The 14,127-nt window shown below is 43.7% G+C and overlaps 1 protein-coding gene across 1 annotated transcript in view; it reads right to left on the minus strand.

The window, feature by feature from the left end:
• Positions 1 to 14,127, minus strand: part of melt (ventricular zone expressed PH domain-containing protein melted) — a 68,834-nt gene that overhangs the window by 50,833 nt on the left and 3,874 nt on the right. The window contains exons 2-7 of the mRNA XM_037433428.2: positions 12,039 to 12,297; positions 8,451 to 8,595; positions 7,882 to 8,056; positions 6,584 to 6,747; positions 4,447 to 4,656; positions 2,187 to 2,324 (exon numbers count right to left, since the gene is read on the minus strand). Coding sequence (XP_037289325.2) covers positions 2,187 to 2,324; positions 4,447 to 4,656; positions 6,584 to 6,747; positions 7,882 to 8,056; positions 8,451 to 8,595; positions 12,039 to 12,247 — 1,041 coding nt within the window. The 5' untranslated portion in view covers positions 12,248 to 12,297. The remainder of the gene's footprint in view (positions 1 to 2,186; positions 2,325 to 4,446; positions 4,657 to 6,583; positions 6,748 to 7,881; positions 8,057 to 8,450; positions 8,596 to 12,038; positions 12,298 to 14,127) is intronic.

Consider the following 14,127-nt stretch of genomic DNA (forward strand, 5'->3'; position numbering starts at 1 on the left):
GCTACATGCATGTGCCACGGCTCAACATGGTTGCGCTAGTTACTTTAAAGGCAGAGCTGCTTCTCAGCACAGACTTCTTATTTCTCGTAATAAACATAAAATCAAGTCGCCATGCCTAATAAAATACACACAGTAGTTTTAGGCACGAATTGAGGTGGGCCTGAAGAAGGGCAGACTATGCACAGCAGTCTAAATGACTAATTCGTGCAGTGCTAGGGCTTTTACATTAACCAATATTACATGCCGGCTTTTGTGAATTTCAAACACAACTTAAACATACAAATTCTATTCACATTGCAAAGATAGTGTTTATAATCCACAATCTTTCTGCTTCCACTAATGTCTTGTGAAAAAAGGCATCAGTAGGGGTACTGACACCTTTTTTGGAGGCAAGTTTACTCTGCCATAGAAATCTCCTGTATACAGAGATGGCTTTGAGCAAGTTTGATGCTTAGAAAATGCTGATAAGATATTTTATTTTGGTATTAAAGTCGAATTTCTCGTGGCACACCTACGGACATCGTCACTAACTTGACGACAGGCTACAGTACTAATCCTGGTGACTTCCCGCAGCAGTCTGGTAAGTTATAATGACATCAAGCGCCAAAGCACAAGAAATTGCAGCTTGAGGGTCACCGTATCAATCGTCTGCTCCTGCCGTGCGGTCACTAAGGGTTTTTAGCTTGTAGGAATACTTTTTTACGTTACCGTCTTAATGGATACCAAATAGAATCTGCGCATATGCCGGTCTTTCTGGAACGTAAACATGAAGGCTTTACGTTTGCAGCCCTATCTCACAAATCCGCTTTCGTTCGCAGGAACTCGCGATATTGACTTTGTGGAGACTCCAGTTATCGAGTTGAAATAAGCTGAAGTGCGAGCGCCAATAGCAATGACATAGTTTCAGCCGATTATACTATAGCTAGAATGGCCTAGAACATGAAAATCGTAAACATGTGAACTCCCGACGGCTGGATAGGTGGCGCCATCTAGCAGAACCAAAATAAACCAGGAAATCACAAAATTGTTATTGCAAAAACATTGTGCATGGTACATCTGGCGTAAAAACCTCACAGTGGCGTTATTAGAAACGAGTTACCATATTAATAATTTTAAGCTAAAAAATATTAAGCGTAAGCCAACATGTTCATCTCTGTGGCTGCACAAAGTGTGACAAGGTGTCGACACTATTGTGGCAGTAACCTTGTATTTCTTCCCGCTTTTGCACATACGAGGATACTGTACACTATAAAGAAAGGTCTTGCGATTTTGCCGGAGAGGTGATTCAATCCTATCTGAAATGAAGATAGTTTAAATGCAGTTAGCATCTATGGTGTGCGAAAATATAAAGGCATACGATTACGTTTGAGTAAATGTCTACGTATAGGGAGCTGAAACGTTGAAAAACATGCGTTCCGGTAAAACGATAAACGCAAACCGGCGTCCGCTAACACGTCAACGTAAATAAGTATCAATGCAAGCTAAAAGCCCCTACTGTGATCGAGCATACATACGAAGCGAGCTAGCAGTCTGAAATAGTGTACGTGCACGTGAATACGAGACATGTGCTTATCAGAAGGCAAATGGTGCAAGTTCCACCGATTCCAGTTCGATCCGGTGCTGAAACAAACGGGGCCGTGGCAGAAAGTGGACACTAACCAGGCGAAGTTTACTCTGTTTGCTGCACTTGACTACGGACACGTGCAGAATCCAGTTGCTGCCCAACTTCCGATTGTCGACGAAAAAAAACCTGCAGCTTAAAAGTGATGGCAACCCAATGTTGTGCCCCCCTGCCGTGACAGTTGTCACACACGTGGCACGCAGCAAAAGCAGGTGTTCAAAAAAGCAACGTGCGGACGAGGGTACGTCACGAAAACTTGAGCGCGCAGATACTTCCACCTGGTGGCGCTGCTTACACCGAGTCGTAACGTCAGGGTACAGCAGGAACCGAAACTTTTTCGGGACGCACTCACACTTACCGGTACTTTTCCCACGCTCTTGGGGGCTTGGTCCATCATTTGACGCAAAAAAAAAAACAATAAGTGCAAACTTTCGTGTCAGCACCAATGTAAAGACTAGTTATTTCTTACGAATAAAATTAATCAATTTGTGAAGCACTTGGAGGCATAGCTGTGCAGTGGCTATGCTTACAATTGGTGAGAGTGTGAGACATCTCAAGTGGGTACCTGTGGCAAGCAAGGGGCAAGCAGTGCAGGGAAGGCATCTCCCAGGTGCTTGGCTTCTCGCAGCAGGGCCAGCTGGGTGTTGTGGTCTCCTTTGGACAGCTGGCTGACCAGAAACTCCAAGCACTCCTGGGCACGCTCCTGCATTCGAGAAAATGCGTGACTCCGATTGACTACATCAGCTGCGAAAAGGTTCTCAGACAGAGACTTGTTACCTCGTACATGGTGAGCATGTTGGTTTCTGGAAACGTAACGCAGCGAAACCTCGTTAATACAAACCTACTGGGGAACGCGGAATAACTACACACTAACCGTAGTACGCATTAACTGGCAAGTACAAATTCGCATCTTCTGACATGCGCCATCGCAGCCAACAATGGAACAAGTACAGGGGCAAAGCATTTGCCTACACTGCCCACCACAAAGCTTTTTCTTTTTATCCAAGTGCAGAAAATATTCTCACACTCCCACATAACAGACCGATAGCATGCGATGATGCCAATGAGCACTTCGAAGCTACACACCAGTGTGTGGGATGTGTGCCCGGTATACGCAGCGACTGATACATCAGAAAAATGAATAAAATCGGCTGTCCGCATTACATGCGTACTGCAATATGCATACTTAGAAAAAATTACCGGTTTTTCTTCTTTTTTTTACCGCAGTACGATTGCATGCAGGCAATCGTCCACTGGCTAGTTGTGTGCAGCACTTTGCCTACTGAACACTTGCAGTGATAGGCGAGCCACTTAGAGTACAATAAGTTCACTTCAGTTTAAAATGCACATATATCCGGCAAGTAGCCTGTTGGGCTACTGCGGCAATGACAAGCTTTTGCAAGTGATGCGCACTCCGCGATGCTGTAACAGTCCTGACGGCGGATGGAGGTGCGTTTGGGCTGTCGCCTAATAAAAGCATGCAATATGGCTACAATAGCGCTATGCTTATTGTGCCGTACGTGCGCACTTAGCGCGATACCATCAATACAGCAGAGTTTCTCTGCGCTCACAAGCTGCAACGCTCAACTACACAATAGCGAGCTGCTTTCGTTTCTGGAAACGTGATGCGTGCATGATTACGGTCCCGAACAAAGAGGCTGCAGCGATAGGCAGTCCAACGCATTCAGGTGGTCTCCTGTTAAAAGCGTGCAGTAGGCTTAAAGTGGTGCTACGCCACATGTGTGCCCCATTGGATTACTGAGGATACTTAGTGTGATAAAGCTTTTTGTCAACGATAAGTCATACCGGCGCATTTGTCCATGGTCACCACTACGCCTCCGCTATTTACTGATGATTACCCGAAAAGGCACCATTGTAATCGCGTGGACATCGAAATAATTGATAGGCCGATCACTGCACTTTTCTAAACGATGAAAAACCGTGTGGCACGTTGCGGCAGCGAAAGTTTAGTCGAGCAGTAAACTTTTATGGCAGAAAAGTGATCACTGTGCGCAGGTTGTACGCACTAACCGGTAGGCAAAGGACAAACCACTATGGCTTAAGCAGCCACAGAATGCGCTAATCTTTATGGAACGCGATCGGGGCTTTGTCGCAACTATGTTTTAACTGTTAGTATGTTTGAAGCAGGAACATATTAACGAGCTTTGACTGAAGTTGGCACACAAACTCCACACAGTTTTCATAATCTTTATTTTAAAACTGCAGTCAGTCACACTATCACTTATAAAAAGGAGGAAGAAAAGGCCACAGCACACAGACTTTGGGGACACCCGAGTCCACATTAACAAGCAGCTTTCATGTAGAATATTCATTAAAAGAATATACACTGCTTATAAGATACATATGCAGGCAGTTAAGAATGAGAAATTTTACTAAATGCCCTCACAAAACCGAGCTGAACAGTATGTATTTGAAACCGGTTATTAAAGAGTAAAGCTTAGTGATGGGATGTTTCAACTAATCGCATTGCTATAGAAAAAAGGGCCCCACTGCAGTATACTTGAGGGTCCCATTGCAGCTTAGTACTTTGGGACCATAGTCTGTATATTTTACATTCTTTAACATTCTTTTCTTCGTAATAATAATAAACTGATTGATTGAACAATGTTGAGTAGAGGAGAGAACTGAGTGGACGTCTAGAAAAAGATATTTGTTTTTATGAATAACTGTTGGACAACTGTATAAATTTCAAAACAATTACAAGATGAACTTGTGTCTTCCAGCTGCCTATGCAACCATGCTGCATGAATAGAGTGGGATAAATAGAAATGAACAGCGCAGTGTAAAACCAAAATAACACTGACTGCACTCAGCCGTCCCACAGTAGCCATGATGTGCGCCACCAGGGTGAGATGGACCGGTTGAGCCAGGGCCACCGCCTTCATCTTGGGCAAATACTCAGCAAACAGCTGGGGCTTAGCCGCTGCCAGTTCTTGGAAGATCTTCAGCACTGAGCCTGTTGTGGTCGGACTGCCTAGACAACTGCTCAGCTGGGGCACATTGCTCTCCAGCAACTGAAGAAAAAAAGGTGTACAAGTACAACATGCACCTATACAGTAGACTCTCATTAAATGGAACCTGAAAAAACTGGGAAAATGTGCTCCATTTAACAGGAGTTTCATCTAATGAGAGATGAACAGGGGTGTAGTATGCAAGGACAAGACCAATTATATCAAAAGTTGTTGTTCTATTTAAGCAGCAGTTTTGTTAAACAGATTTTTATTTACTGAAAGTCCGCTGTAGTTGGATAGTACTTAAGAAGTCAGGCGAGCCCCTACCCAAATGATCGATGTGCGGCAGTTTATCACTTTTGTGACTAAAGAAGAAGTCGTGCTCACGTGCTCAGCAATGTTCTTAAAAGCAGAGTCATTAGGTGTGACTACCAAGTCAATTCAAAGTGCACACCGATTGTGGAGGCTTGTAAACACACCAATAGGCCTGCCTTTGAGGAGCAAATGCCACTGACTTGTAAGGATGTACCCAACAACACACAAAGCTGGTCAAGCTATACAACTTTCTTTCATGCGGTACACAAGTTTAACAGCATCACAAGTGGTAATAAAGAAAAAGCAGGGAAAAATGCTGTGTGCACGCCAATCTGTTGGTGCAAGAGAACAACACATTTTCATCCATACTGTTTTCAGAACATTGTAGCTCCTAAAATGATGCCGAACCCACAAAGAACTTTTAAGCACAACGGAACCATATCAATGTTTGCTCTTGAGTAGACTCAGCACATGGCTGACATGGTGGTACAGATGATTAGGATGTTTCCCATGATGCCTGCGCTAATGCAGCAGAAAAATACAGCTACGGTGCTTTCACAAAAAAATCATTTTGTTTCAGTACAGTTTAGCGAAGCTCTTAATTGTACACTTCTTTCCTTCAAACCAAGGGAAGAGAATATAGAAGAAACATGCACTGACAATAACTGAAGACGTGTGGCACTGTGAAAGCCGAGAGACATACTGTCCCTAGTGTGGAGGAGCAGTGAATAGTAAGCAAATGATAGAGCACTTACAACGTAGTATATCCACTGAGATTGAAATCATTCCATACGTAATCTAGAACTTCCAACTCCCACTGATCCCTATTTGAGTGTTTTAATACTATACGATGCATATTTTGCAGTACAGCCTCATTACTCCCTGTCAATAACACCAGTGCACTAAAAGCAAAGATAAAGGAACCAACACAAACATGCTGTTTTACACGGCATCTATGTTTTAACTTATCTTCGAGTCACTGTAGTTATTTGACATGAGCGAGTACAAACTTGCTCAGTTTGCCCTACTTTATTATTGCTCTTATAATCAAGCAATATGGGTGTGGAATTTTGCAATTCAGAGTCCCATTACACTAGTATCGTTTTCCAACTTGTGTGCACTCAATTTTCTATGCAGTCCATTATGAAAATTTTGTAAGTGTGCAGTGCTTTTTCAAGTTTTGTGATTTCAGAGCAGGCTTACTTTGCCAGATGACATAAGTTCATGCCACGCAGATGACACCCTTTTCCTAAAGGTGCTCAGTTACACCCACAACTGGCACAGGTTGCACGACCACTCGCAAATAGCGACCAAAAAGTGACTCAAGGCAACCGATGTTCACACCAGTGTGCGACTTATACCTGTTGTCACACAAAATTCACGTCTCCTTGCATTGCCCCCCCCCCCCCCTAAGTTTATGTTCCATTTCTGCACATCTGATCAGTTCAGAGGGGTGTGACTGCAGTCGAGAGACTATGAAATCGAGTAGTGAGCAACGAAACCAAAGTAATTGCTTTGTGACAAAGGCATTCATTTGCGACAGATCACATCGCGGAAAGTAACTCTGTAGCACCCCCGGTGCAAGGGTGCAAGTCACAGGTGAATACGAGCCTTAAGAAGGCTATATATTAATAAACTGGTTCAGACACTGCATACAGGATGCGTAGGAACTCACAGAGGGCTTGTGCTTGGCCACCAACTCAAAGAGGGCGAGCAAGTTGAGCTTGTCAGAACTCTCACACAAGGGCAGCAATGATATGAGTGCCATCAGGTGGTCATGGATGGGCTCTTTCTTCACAACATAGATGGAAGGCAGCACTCGAGCAAGGGCATAGTTGCCTGCATCACACAATGCCATGGTGAAGACACACATTACGGCACTTTTTCATTGCAACAAGAGCACAAATTAGTCTCAGCAGCAGCACTGAGCTACAAGACGCACGCTTTGAGGGATATGCAAAGCCAAATGCAATACCTGAAAACATGAGAAAAAAAAAAGACAAAAAAAGCAAAGAAAAGAAAAACACGCTATGTATAGACCTTTGCTCTATGTAGTACACCTGTGAGCAAAAGTATATGGAGCATGAAAGCACGCACTGAAATCCCTGTCTATGCCGTCTAGTTGCAAGCCGCCTGCAGTCTAGAGCATTGCTTTGACAGAGCAACTGTCATGAGCATTACTTCGAGAAAATTTGTACATTAGATGCTTTCCACAGCAGATGGCCGGCCATGAGACAACCCAGACAGCCATCGTCTGTGTACTTTTGCTCCCGAGTGTACGTGCAGAGACTGAACTGGCAGGCTTCAAATCAAGGGCAGGCACTGTGCCAAGAAACTCGGGAGGGACATTCTGAGATCTAAGGTAACGATGAAATCAGCAAAAGTGTATTGGTAATCAGTCATCCCAATCCTTCCATGCAAGTTCTTGAGAGCTTTTAGCAACTGAACTTGGTCCCATCACCCCTGTCATATTTACAAAAAGTATTAAATGAGATAAAAAGCAGCACGGAGTGTCTGAAAGTACTGGAGTATACGGATGACTTATTTAATTCACTGATGCCATATTACCCCTACGTTGTTAAGAAGACCTTAACCCTTTCATTACTGTTGATGAGTGTAGCCATGGAATTTTATAAAAAATTACCAAGATTTACCCATATTGGACCATCTGTCTCTTGGATTTCATTTTATTGCCATTTTTTCATTGTATTGCCATGCGATGAAGCCACATTCGAGCTTTATTTTTTTTTTCCATGCAATTCGTCAAAGAACCCCATTATTCAATAAAGAAAAAGCTCAGAAAAAAAAGCTCTGGACAAATTGAGCGAGAAAAAAAATTGCGGTAATTTTGACCTGTTTTCCCTGCCTTACGGTAGTAAAATAGTTGAAAAGATGGGACTTGCATCTATATTAATAAGCTTTATCAAGGCTGACAATGAATAATCTTCATGGGAAAGTGAACCAGGCACGTACCGCTGATAACGCTGTCTACAATGGGCTGCACATGTGGGGACAGGAGCTCTGCATTGTTCACAGCAGCCAGCGAGAGATAGCGGGAAAGATTGTGACTCAGTTCCTTGTTCCCTCGGTGCAGGAACTTGATTGCCACAGGAAGCGCCAGCTTCATTACTGATTTCTTGTTATGATTCTGCATAAGCAGCACGTTGAGTCGATTATTACAGGATGAAAAAGGCATGAGTAACACATGATGAAGGCACACTTCATGGGTGCTCAAGACAGAGGGTCATTTCTGCCTCTTACAGATGGTGTAAACATCTATCAGCTGTATAAAAGTTACTATTTCTCTGCCACAAATAAAGCAAGAAAAGGTACAGTTCACCTTTATATACCAGCCAATATAAATATATAAAAATAAACCATTGGCAACTACTAGCAAGAACTTGAAAAAAAAAAAAAAAGAAAGCCAGACGGAGTAAACCTAAATATACACAATCCTTCACAAGAAATGATGACCTTTCCTATAAATCTGTCAAAAAATTATCGTAATTAGCTTTGCACCCGCCACCTGCAGGCCAACGTACCAGAAAAATGCAGCTGACGATGTCAGAAGCAATCTTAGCGTGTGGTGGATCCTCATCTTTTGGTGAGGGACGCAGATCGTGGTTTAAGCAAGACTCCAACAATGCAACCAGGGCATGCGCATGTTGCTCTATGGTCCCAGTGTCCCTACAAACAGGAAGAAAGCAATGAAAAATGCCGTAGCGCTAAAGTTCCGTGACTTCTTAAGAAGTCGCAAAGTTTTCTTCAGCCTCCTTGAACAGCTTAAATGGCCATCATAAATTAATTTCAATCGTTTACATTCTCAAGTAAACACAACATTTGAAGAGATCCTTGCTATAACAAAGTCACCAATTCCATGAAAATACCGTCACTTAAAAATCTCACAAGGTGAAAAGGTTACGAAATGGAAAACTGCCATCCACGTGCATGTAGCACAGAGCTACAAAAAATCCACACAGATCTCAGAAAACAAAAAACAAATTCACAGCATATCCACGAAGTGAATGATCATGAGTGGGGCGAAGCCTCCATCCGCGCCTATCTCACTAGAGCACGCATCGGAGTGGAGCGAGGGGACGGATGGACGCTTCACCCCACTCATCATCCTTCACTCTGTGAATAAGTTGTGAATTTCTTATAAAAGTGTCATCCATCCTCTTTAAGAATTAACTATACAAAAAAAAACTAATTCCATCTAGTGATATTATTTCTAAGGACATATACACACGAAGCCGTCTAGTGAGCAATTCGTAAAACTAACTAGAAGTGGCTACTACAACATACTATTACAGAGGAGGGAACAACCCACACCCGAAGAATCTTTGCCCATAAAAAAAGATGCCAGTACTGCATGGAACCTGCAGGATTGTAACAGCAAAAGGTGTAAGAGCGGCCCTTCAAAACCTTTTAATGCGACGGTGTTAAAGAGCTCGTCCTGCAGAAACTCTGGCATCGACATGGTTGTTGTTGGTTGTGAGCGAAAAATAATCATTTTGTCCTGAAGATCGAAATAGATGCACATATAATAAAGAATCTTTGCCCATAAAAAAGATGCCAGGCATGCATGAAACATGCAGGAATGTAACAGCAAAAGGTGCAAGAGTGGCCCTTACAAAACCTTTTAATGCGACAGTGTTAAAAAGCTCGTTCCGCAGAAACTCTGGAATCGACATGGTTGTTGTTGGTTGTGAGAGAAAAATAATCATCTTGTCCCGAAGATTGAAAAAGATGCAAATATAATACATACTGAAAATTTCAGAGTCTGAGTGAGGATTGATTCCAGGCCATACGCGTGGCAAGCAGGTGTTCTACCACTGAGCACCAATATTTGTTGAAACTGCTTTGGAAAAACCCTATGAATGCCATGTAGTGAAAGGAGTCTCCTTAACGTGTCATATAGTATTGTGTGGCAGAAGCATAGAGTTGTGCCAGGCATCAAAAGATCTGAATTGAGCTGTAAGTGGGTGCTTTAAAGCCCAACCCCTTATAGAGTGCTCAGGTTCGCATGTTGCCCTACAGATGCGTAGTGGGCCCTTCAGTAATTCGTAAAAGGAATAGTTGTGATGCACTGGGCACTTAACAACTGTGCTTGTAACAGGCCTCATATGATACATCAAAACAGCCAATGTTACGTGCACAGTCGTTCGCTCCCTAGTGGCACAGTTTAGACATGCACCAGGAACTGAAGCAGGCTGGTAGTTCAGAAGTAGATGCACATGTGTCCCTATTGTGCTATCGCAATCTGCTCTTGAGGACGACGGTAAAGCGTCCTCCAATTTTCGTGAACTCTCTCGGGGCAACTTCTACAGTACAACTGCATGGCACCCACTACATGATAAACCCTTGTAATTTTTGTGAAGAAGGAAAGCACCCACTATGTCATCATTCATTATTTGTCGAAGAAGCGAGGTACCCGCTGCACATCTGTAAGGCATTAGTGCACACTGTTGATAGTTTGGCTGATGATGATGATGAATTATGGCTGGGTCCTTGTAGTGGGTTGGAAGCACTCAACGACACATTCATTATGCAATTTGCATTGAGTGACACCTAGTTCTTATTATACTCTTCCAAAATGATACATTACACATGTTAACGTGATTCCTTCCACTACATGAAGACTGTGTAGGGTCTGTTTGCAAAGGCTTACCGCAGACGGATGGACAAACGGACGGATGGATGCACAAACAGACAGACAGATGAATGGACGGACTCACGGACGGATGCATGAGTAAACGCATGGATGGTCGCGCGGACGGACGGAAGCAAGAACAACCGGACGGATGGAAGCACGGACGGGCTAACGGACGCTTCGTCCCACTCAGCATCATTCACTCCGTAAATATGCTGTGATTGTTTTTCTTATTTTCTGCAATAGCGGTTACGAACACCCGTGACTGTGGCAGAAGACAACTACGGAGTCATAAAGACAACTACGGAGTCATAAAGACAACTACGGAGTCATAAAGACAACTACGGAGCCATAAATGGTTGCTGTTGTCTTGTAACAACTTGCGCTGTTTCTAGTTTACAAAAAATTCAAACTTGTCTCATCTTCAAACTTTGGGCCAACACTTTTTCTTTTGGTGTGTTCGCTCTACCAATATAGCTAACCAAGAGGCTAGTAACTTGCAGCATGAGGGTGAGCTAATGACCAACTCGAAGCACATAACTGCATAAAAAAAAAACCAGCTTTGTGGACTCTCGCAAAGCAAAGCAACGATGTGTGTTGTGGGAATTGAGGGCGGCCCGCTGCCTTTGCGCGGGCTTTGCCGCCTCTTTCTCCGTTCTCATGTCCTGACATGTCTCCCCTCCTCCGCTGTTTGCCGCGCTAGGAGAGCGGAGTGACGTTTAACCCCCTCACCCGCTAGCGGATGTTGACTGTGGCACCGCGCGAGGAGTCTCCCGATAGGCTTTGCGCGCGCGCGTTGGGAGTAGAGAGAGGCTTCTCCGGGCACGACATGGGGGTAAACACGTTTTTCTTTCCCGTTCGTCAGCTCCCTGTGGGGCTCGTTCGGACTTCACAAACAGCGCCTTGCGCCCGCGGCTAACGCTTACCTTATGGCGCCCCTCCCCCCCTTTCGAACGCTAGGCCGAAGGGTGGTACGGTGTCCTAGTGCGCGGCCTAGCTTTGCCGACCCGTCTCCCTCCGAAGCCAACGCGAGCGCCTTTGCCCTCGCTCGAGCAACCGGGCCTTGGTCCCGGTGTCTCTGTGGATCACCTTTACCACGGAGCCGAGCTCGTGGCACCCTGTGTAGTACTTTTATGCCTGTGGCGTGGGTAAGCCCATTTGCTTTCCCGCCACGCCTTTGCAAAGGGCTGTACTGCGTTTTGGTGTTGCCACAGACAATAAAGTGTTGCAACTTTGAGCAGTATCGTGTTCTCGCCACGGCGACGGTTAACGCATGCCCTGCAGCTCGCTAACACCGGACCCACGCTAGTGGCCGTACTCCTTCGAGATAAGGGTCACTACACTGGCGCCCAACGTGGGGGGATACGTGTCACTACAGTGTCTACCTTTAAGCTCAATTTACGCACATGCTCTGAAAATACATCCATTAACCGGACCTATAGCCTATGATTGCTGACAACGTGCAAGTTTTTCTTACCTGATGGCTGATGTGACCCTGGTGATGCATATCTCAACCACACTTTGGATGTTGTCGCTGTGAAGAAAGTCTGAGCCACTGGCAATGTCACGAATCTTGGTCAGCACCTCTGACAGGTCACCCACAATCTTCTGGTCCTCCACAGAGAACAGGTCACCTGCACGTGACAGGTCTCGATTTTCCAGAACTTGTGCCAGCAGCTCGTGCATCCTGGCACATTTCTTGGAAGTGGATTCCACACGTTATCCACCCAGGGATGCTGCAAGTCAACATGAACACTGAAGGAAACCACGGCACACAAAGGCAGCATGCAAGCACATGAACGCAAAGAGAGGCACCACTTGCATTTCCTCAAGACTTCCTTGGCAGTAGATATACAAGTTCCAATAGAAAGAGAAACAACTCAAAAAGAAACTTCGAAACTTTGCAAAGCTTGTAAGCTGTAAAGCATACAAGGTCTAGCAGTAGTTGTGCTACTCGATTCTGAAATTATATATATATATATATATATATATATATATATATATATATATATATATATATATATATAAAGAACGAGTTATAGCTGATCTTCCTGCCCCGCCGCGGTGGCCTAGTGGCTAAGGTACTCGGCTGCTGACCCGCAGGGCGCGGGTTCGAATCCCCGCTGCGGCGGCTGCATTTCCGATGGAGGCGGAAATGTTGTAGGCCCGTGTGCTCAGATTTGGGTGCACGTTAAAGAACCCCAGGTGGTCTAAATTTCCGGAGCCCTCCACTACGGCGTCTCTCATAATCATATAGTGGTTTTGGGACGTTAAACCCCACATATCCATCAATAGCTGATCTTCCTATTGTGTAAAAAAATTTGTGAATACATATGGGCTCGATTTTTTGTTTTCATTAATAAGTCTGTGGAAGAACAGTAAGGCATTCACCTTCTCTGACTGCAGTAACAGAGTGGTGATTGTAAAAACACACCTATTCCTGAAGCAAAGCAGCTCTCTGTCATTGAATGCGCAAGATACTGTGTGACTTTTTTTCTTAAGAATGAGTCATTTATGTTTTGCCAGTGCACTTATAAACAGCTGGTCATAAATGTCAGGGTAAATGACAATCCCATCCATACTAATTATCTATTGTTTCTAGCTCTATTTCAATACAAGCCAGTTTTCATAATGAGTAAAGAAGATGCAGAATGAACAGACATGAACAAAAGGACAAAGTATTAACGCAAACTTCCACTACATTTCCCTACGTTAAGTGCTGCACAAGAGGTGAAATTTTCTAATATTAGCATCTTCCACAACAGCAAATATGTCTTAATGCATCAAATGCTGGATGCAAATCACATTGAAGAGAGTAAAAAATAAATAAAAAGAGATATGTGTAATTTCTATCAATGTGTTATGCTGAATGTATACTTAAAGGTTGTTTATTCTAGTGTAGTCTATTGCGATTGTGATGCATAAATTTTCTCAGCACATGCTGATTCCTCTGAGAATAAAGCGGGTTGTGAGTTCGCATCCTATCTTTCACTGCATTCCTCACAATGTTTTCTTGTGGCCTCTAGAGTACCATATAATATACATTTTTTTTTATTTTTATTTAATAATACTGTCAACCCTCGCTTGAGGGTCATAACAGGGAGGGAATACAATATGAGTACAAACAGAACATCTAAAAAAACCACTAAGCAATAAACACAGGAAAACAGAATGGGCAGTACTTCAACCATTACCAAAATAAGCATCAATTTCTCTGTCAAAAGTTTGCACATCGGTACTATTAATAACATGTTGGGGTAAAGAATTCCATTGTTCTATAGCATCCAAGAAAAATGACCACCGAAAGATGTCAGTGCGAGTGCTAAAAGGTTCAATGGGGGCATCATGATTCAATCTAGTGCTACGTTTTCCGGGAAGACGTATGTACTCGTCTTTAGGTATTTTGAATATCCCTTGGATTATACGAAATAATGTTTAAAGTTTTTGTTTCCGTCTTCGAATTTCCAGTAATTCTAAATTGCATGAATTTAGCATATCAGTTACTGAATCCCGCCTTCTATATCTAGAGCACACAAACCGAGCTGCACGCCTCTGAATACGTTCTA

Source organism: Rhipicephalus microplus, chromosome 3 (genome assembly GCF_043290135.1).
Source record: "Rhipicephalus microplus isolate Deutch F79 chromosome 3, USDA_Rmic, whole genome shotgun sequence".
Taxonomy (NCBI): Eukaryota; Metazoa; Arthropoda; class Arachnida; order Ixodida; family Ixodidae; genus Rhipicephalus; species Rhipicephalus microplus.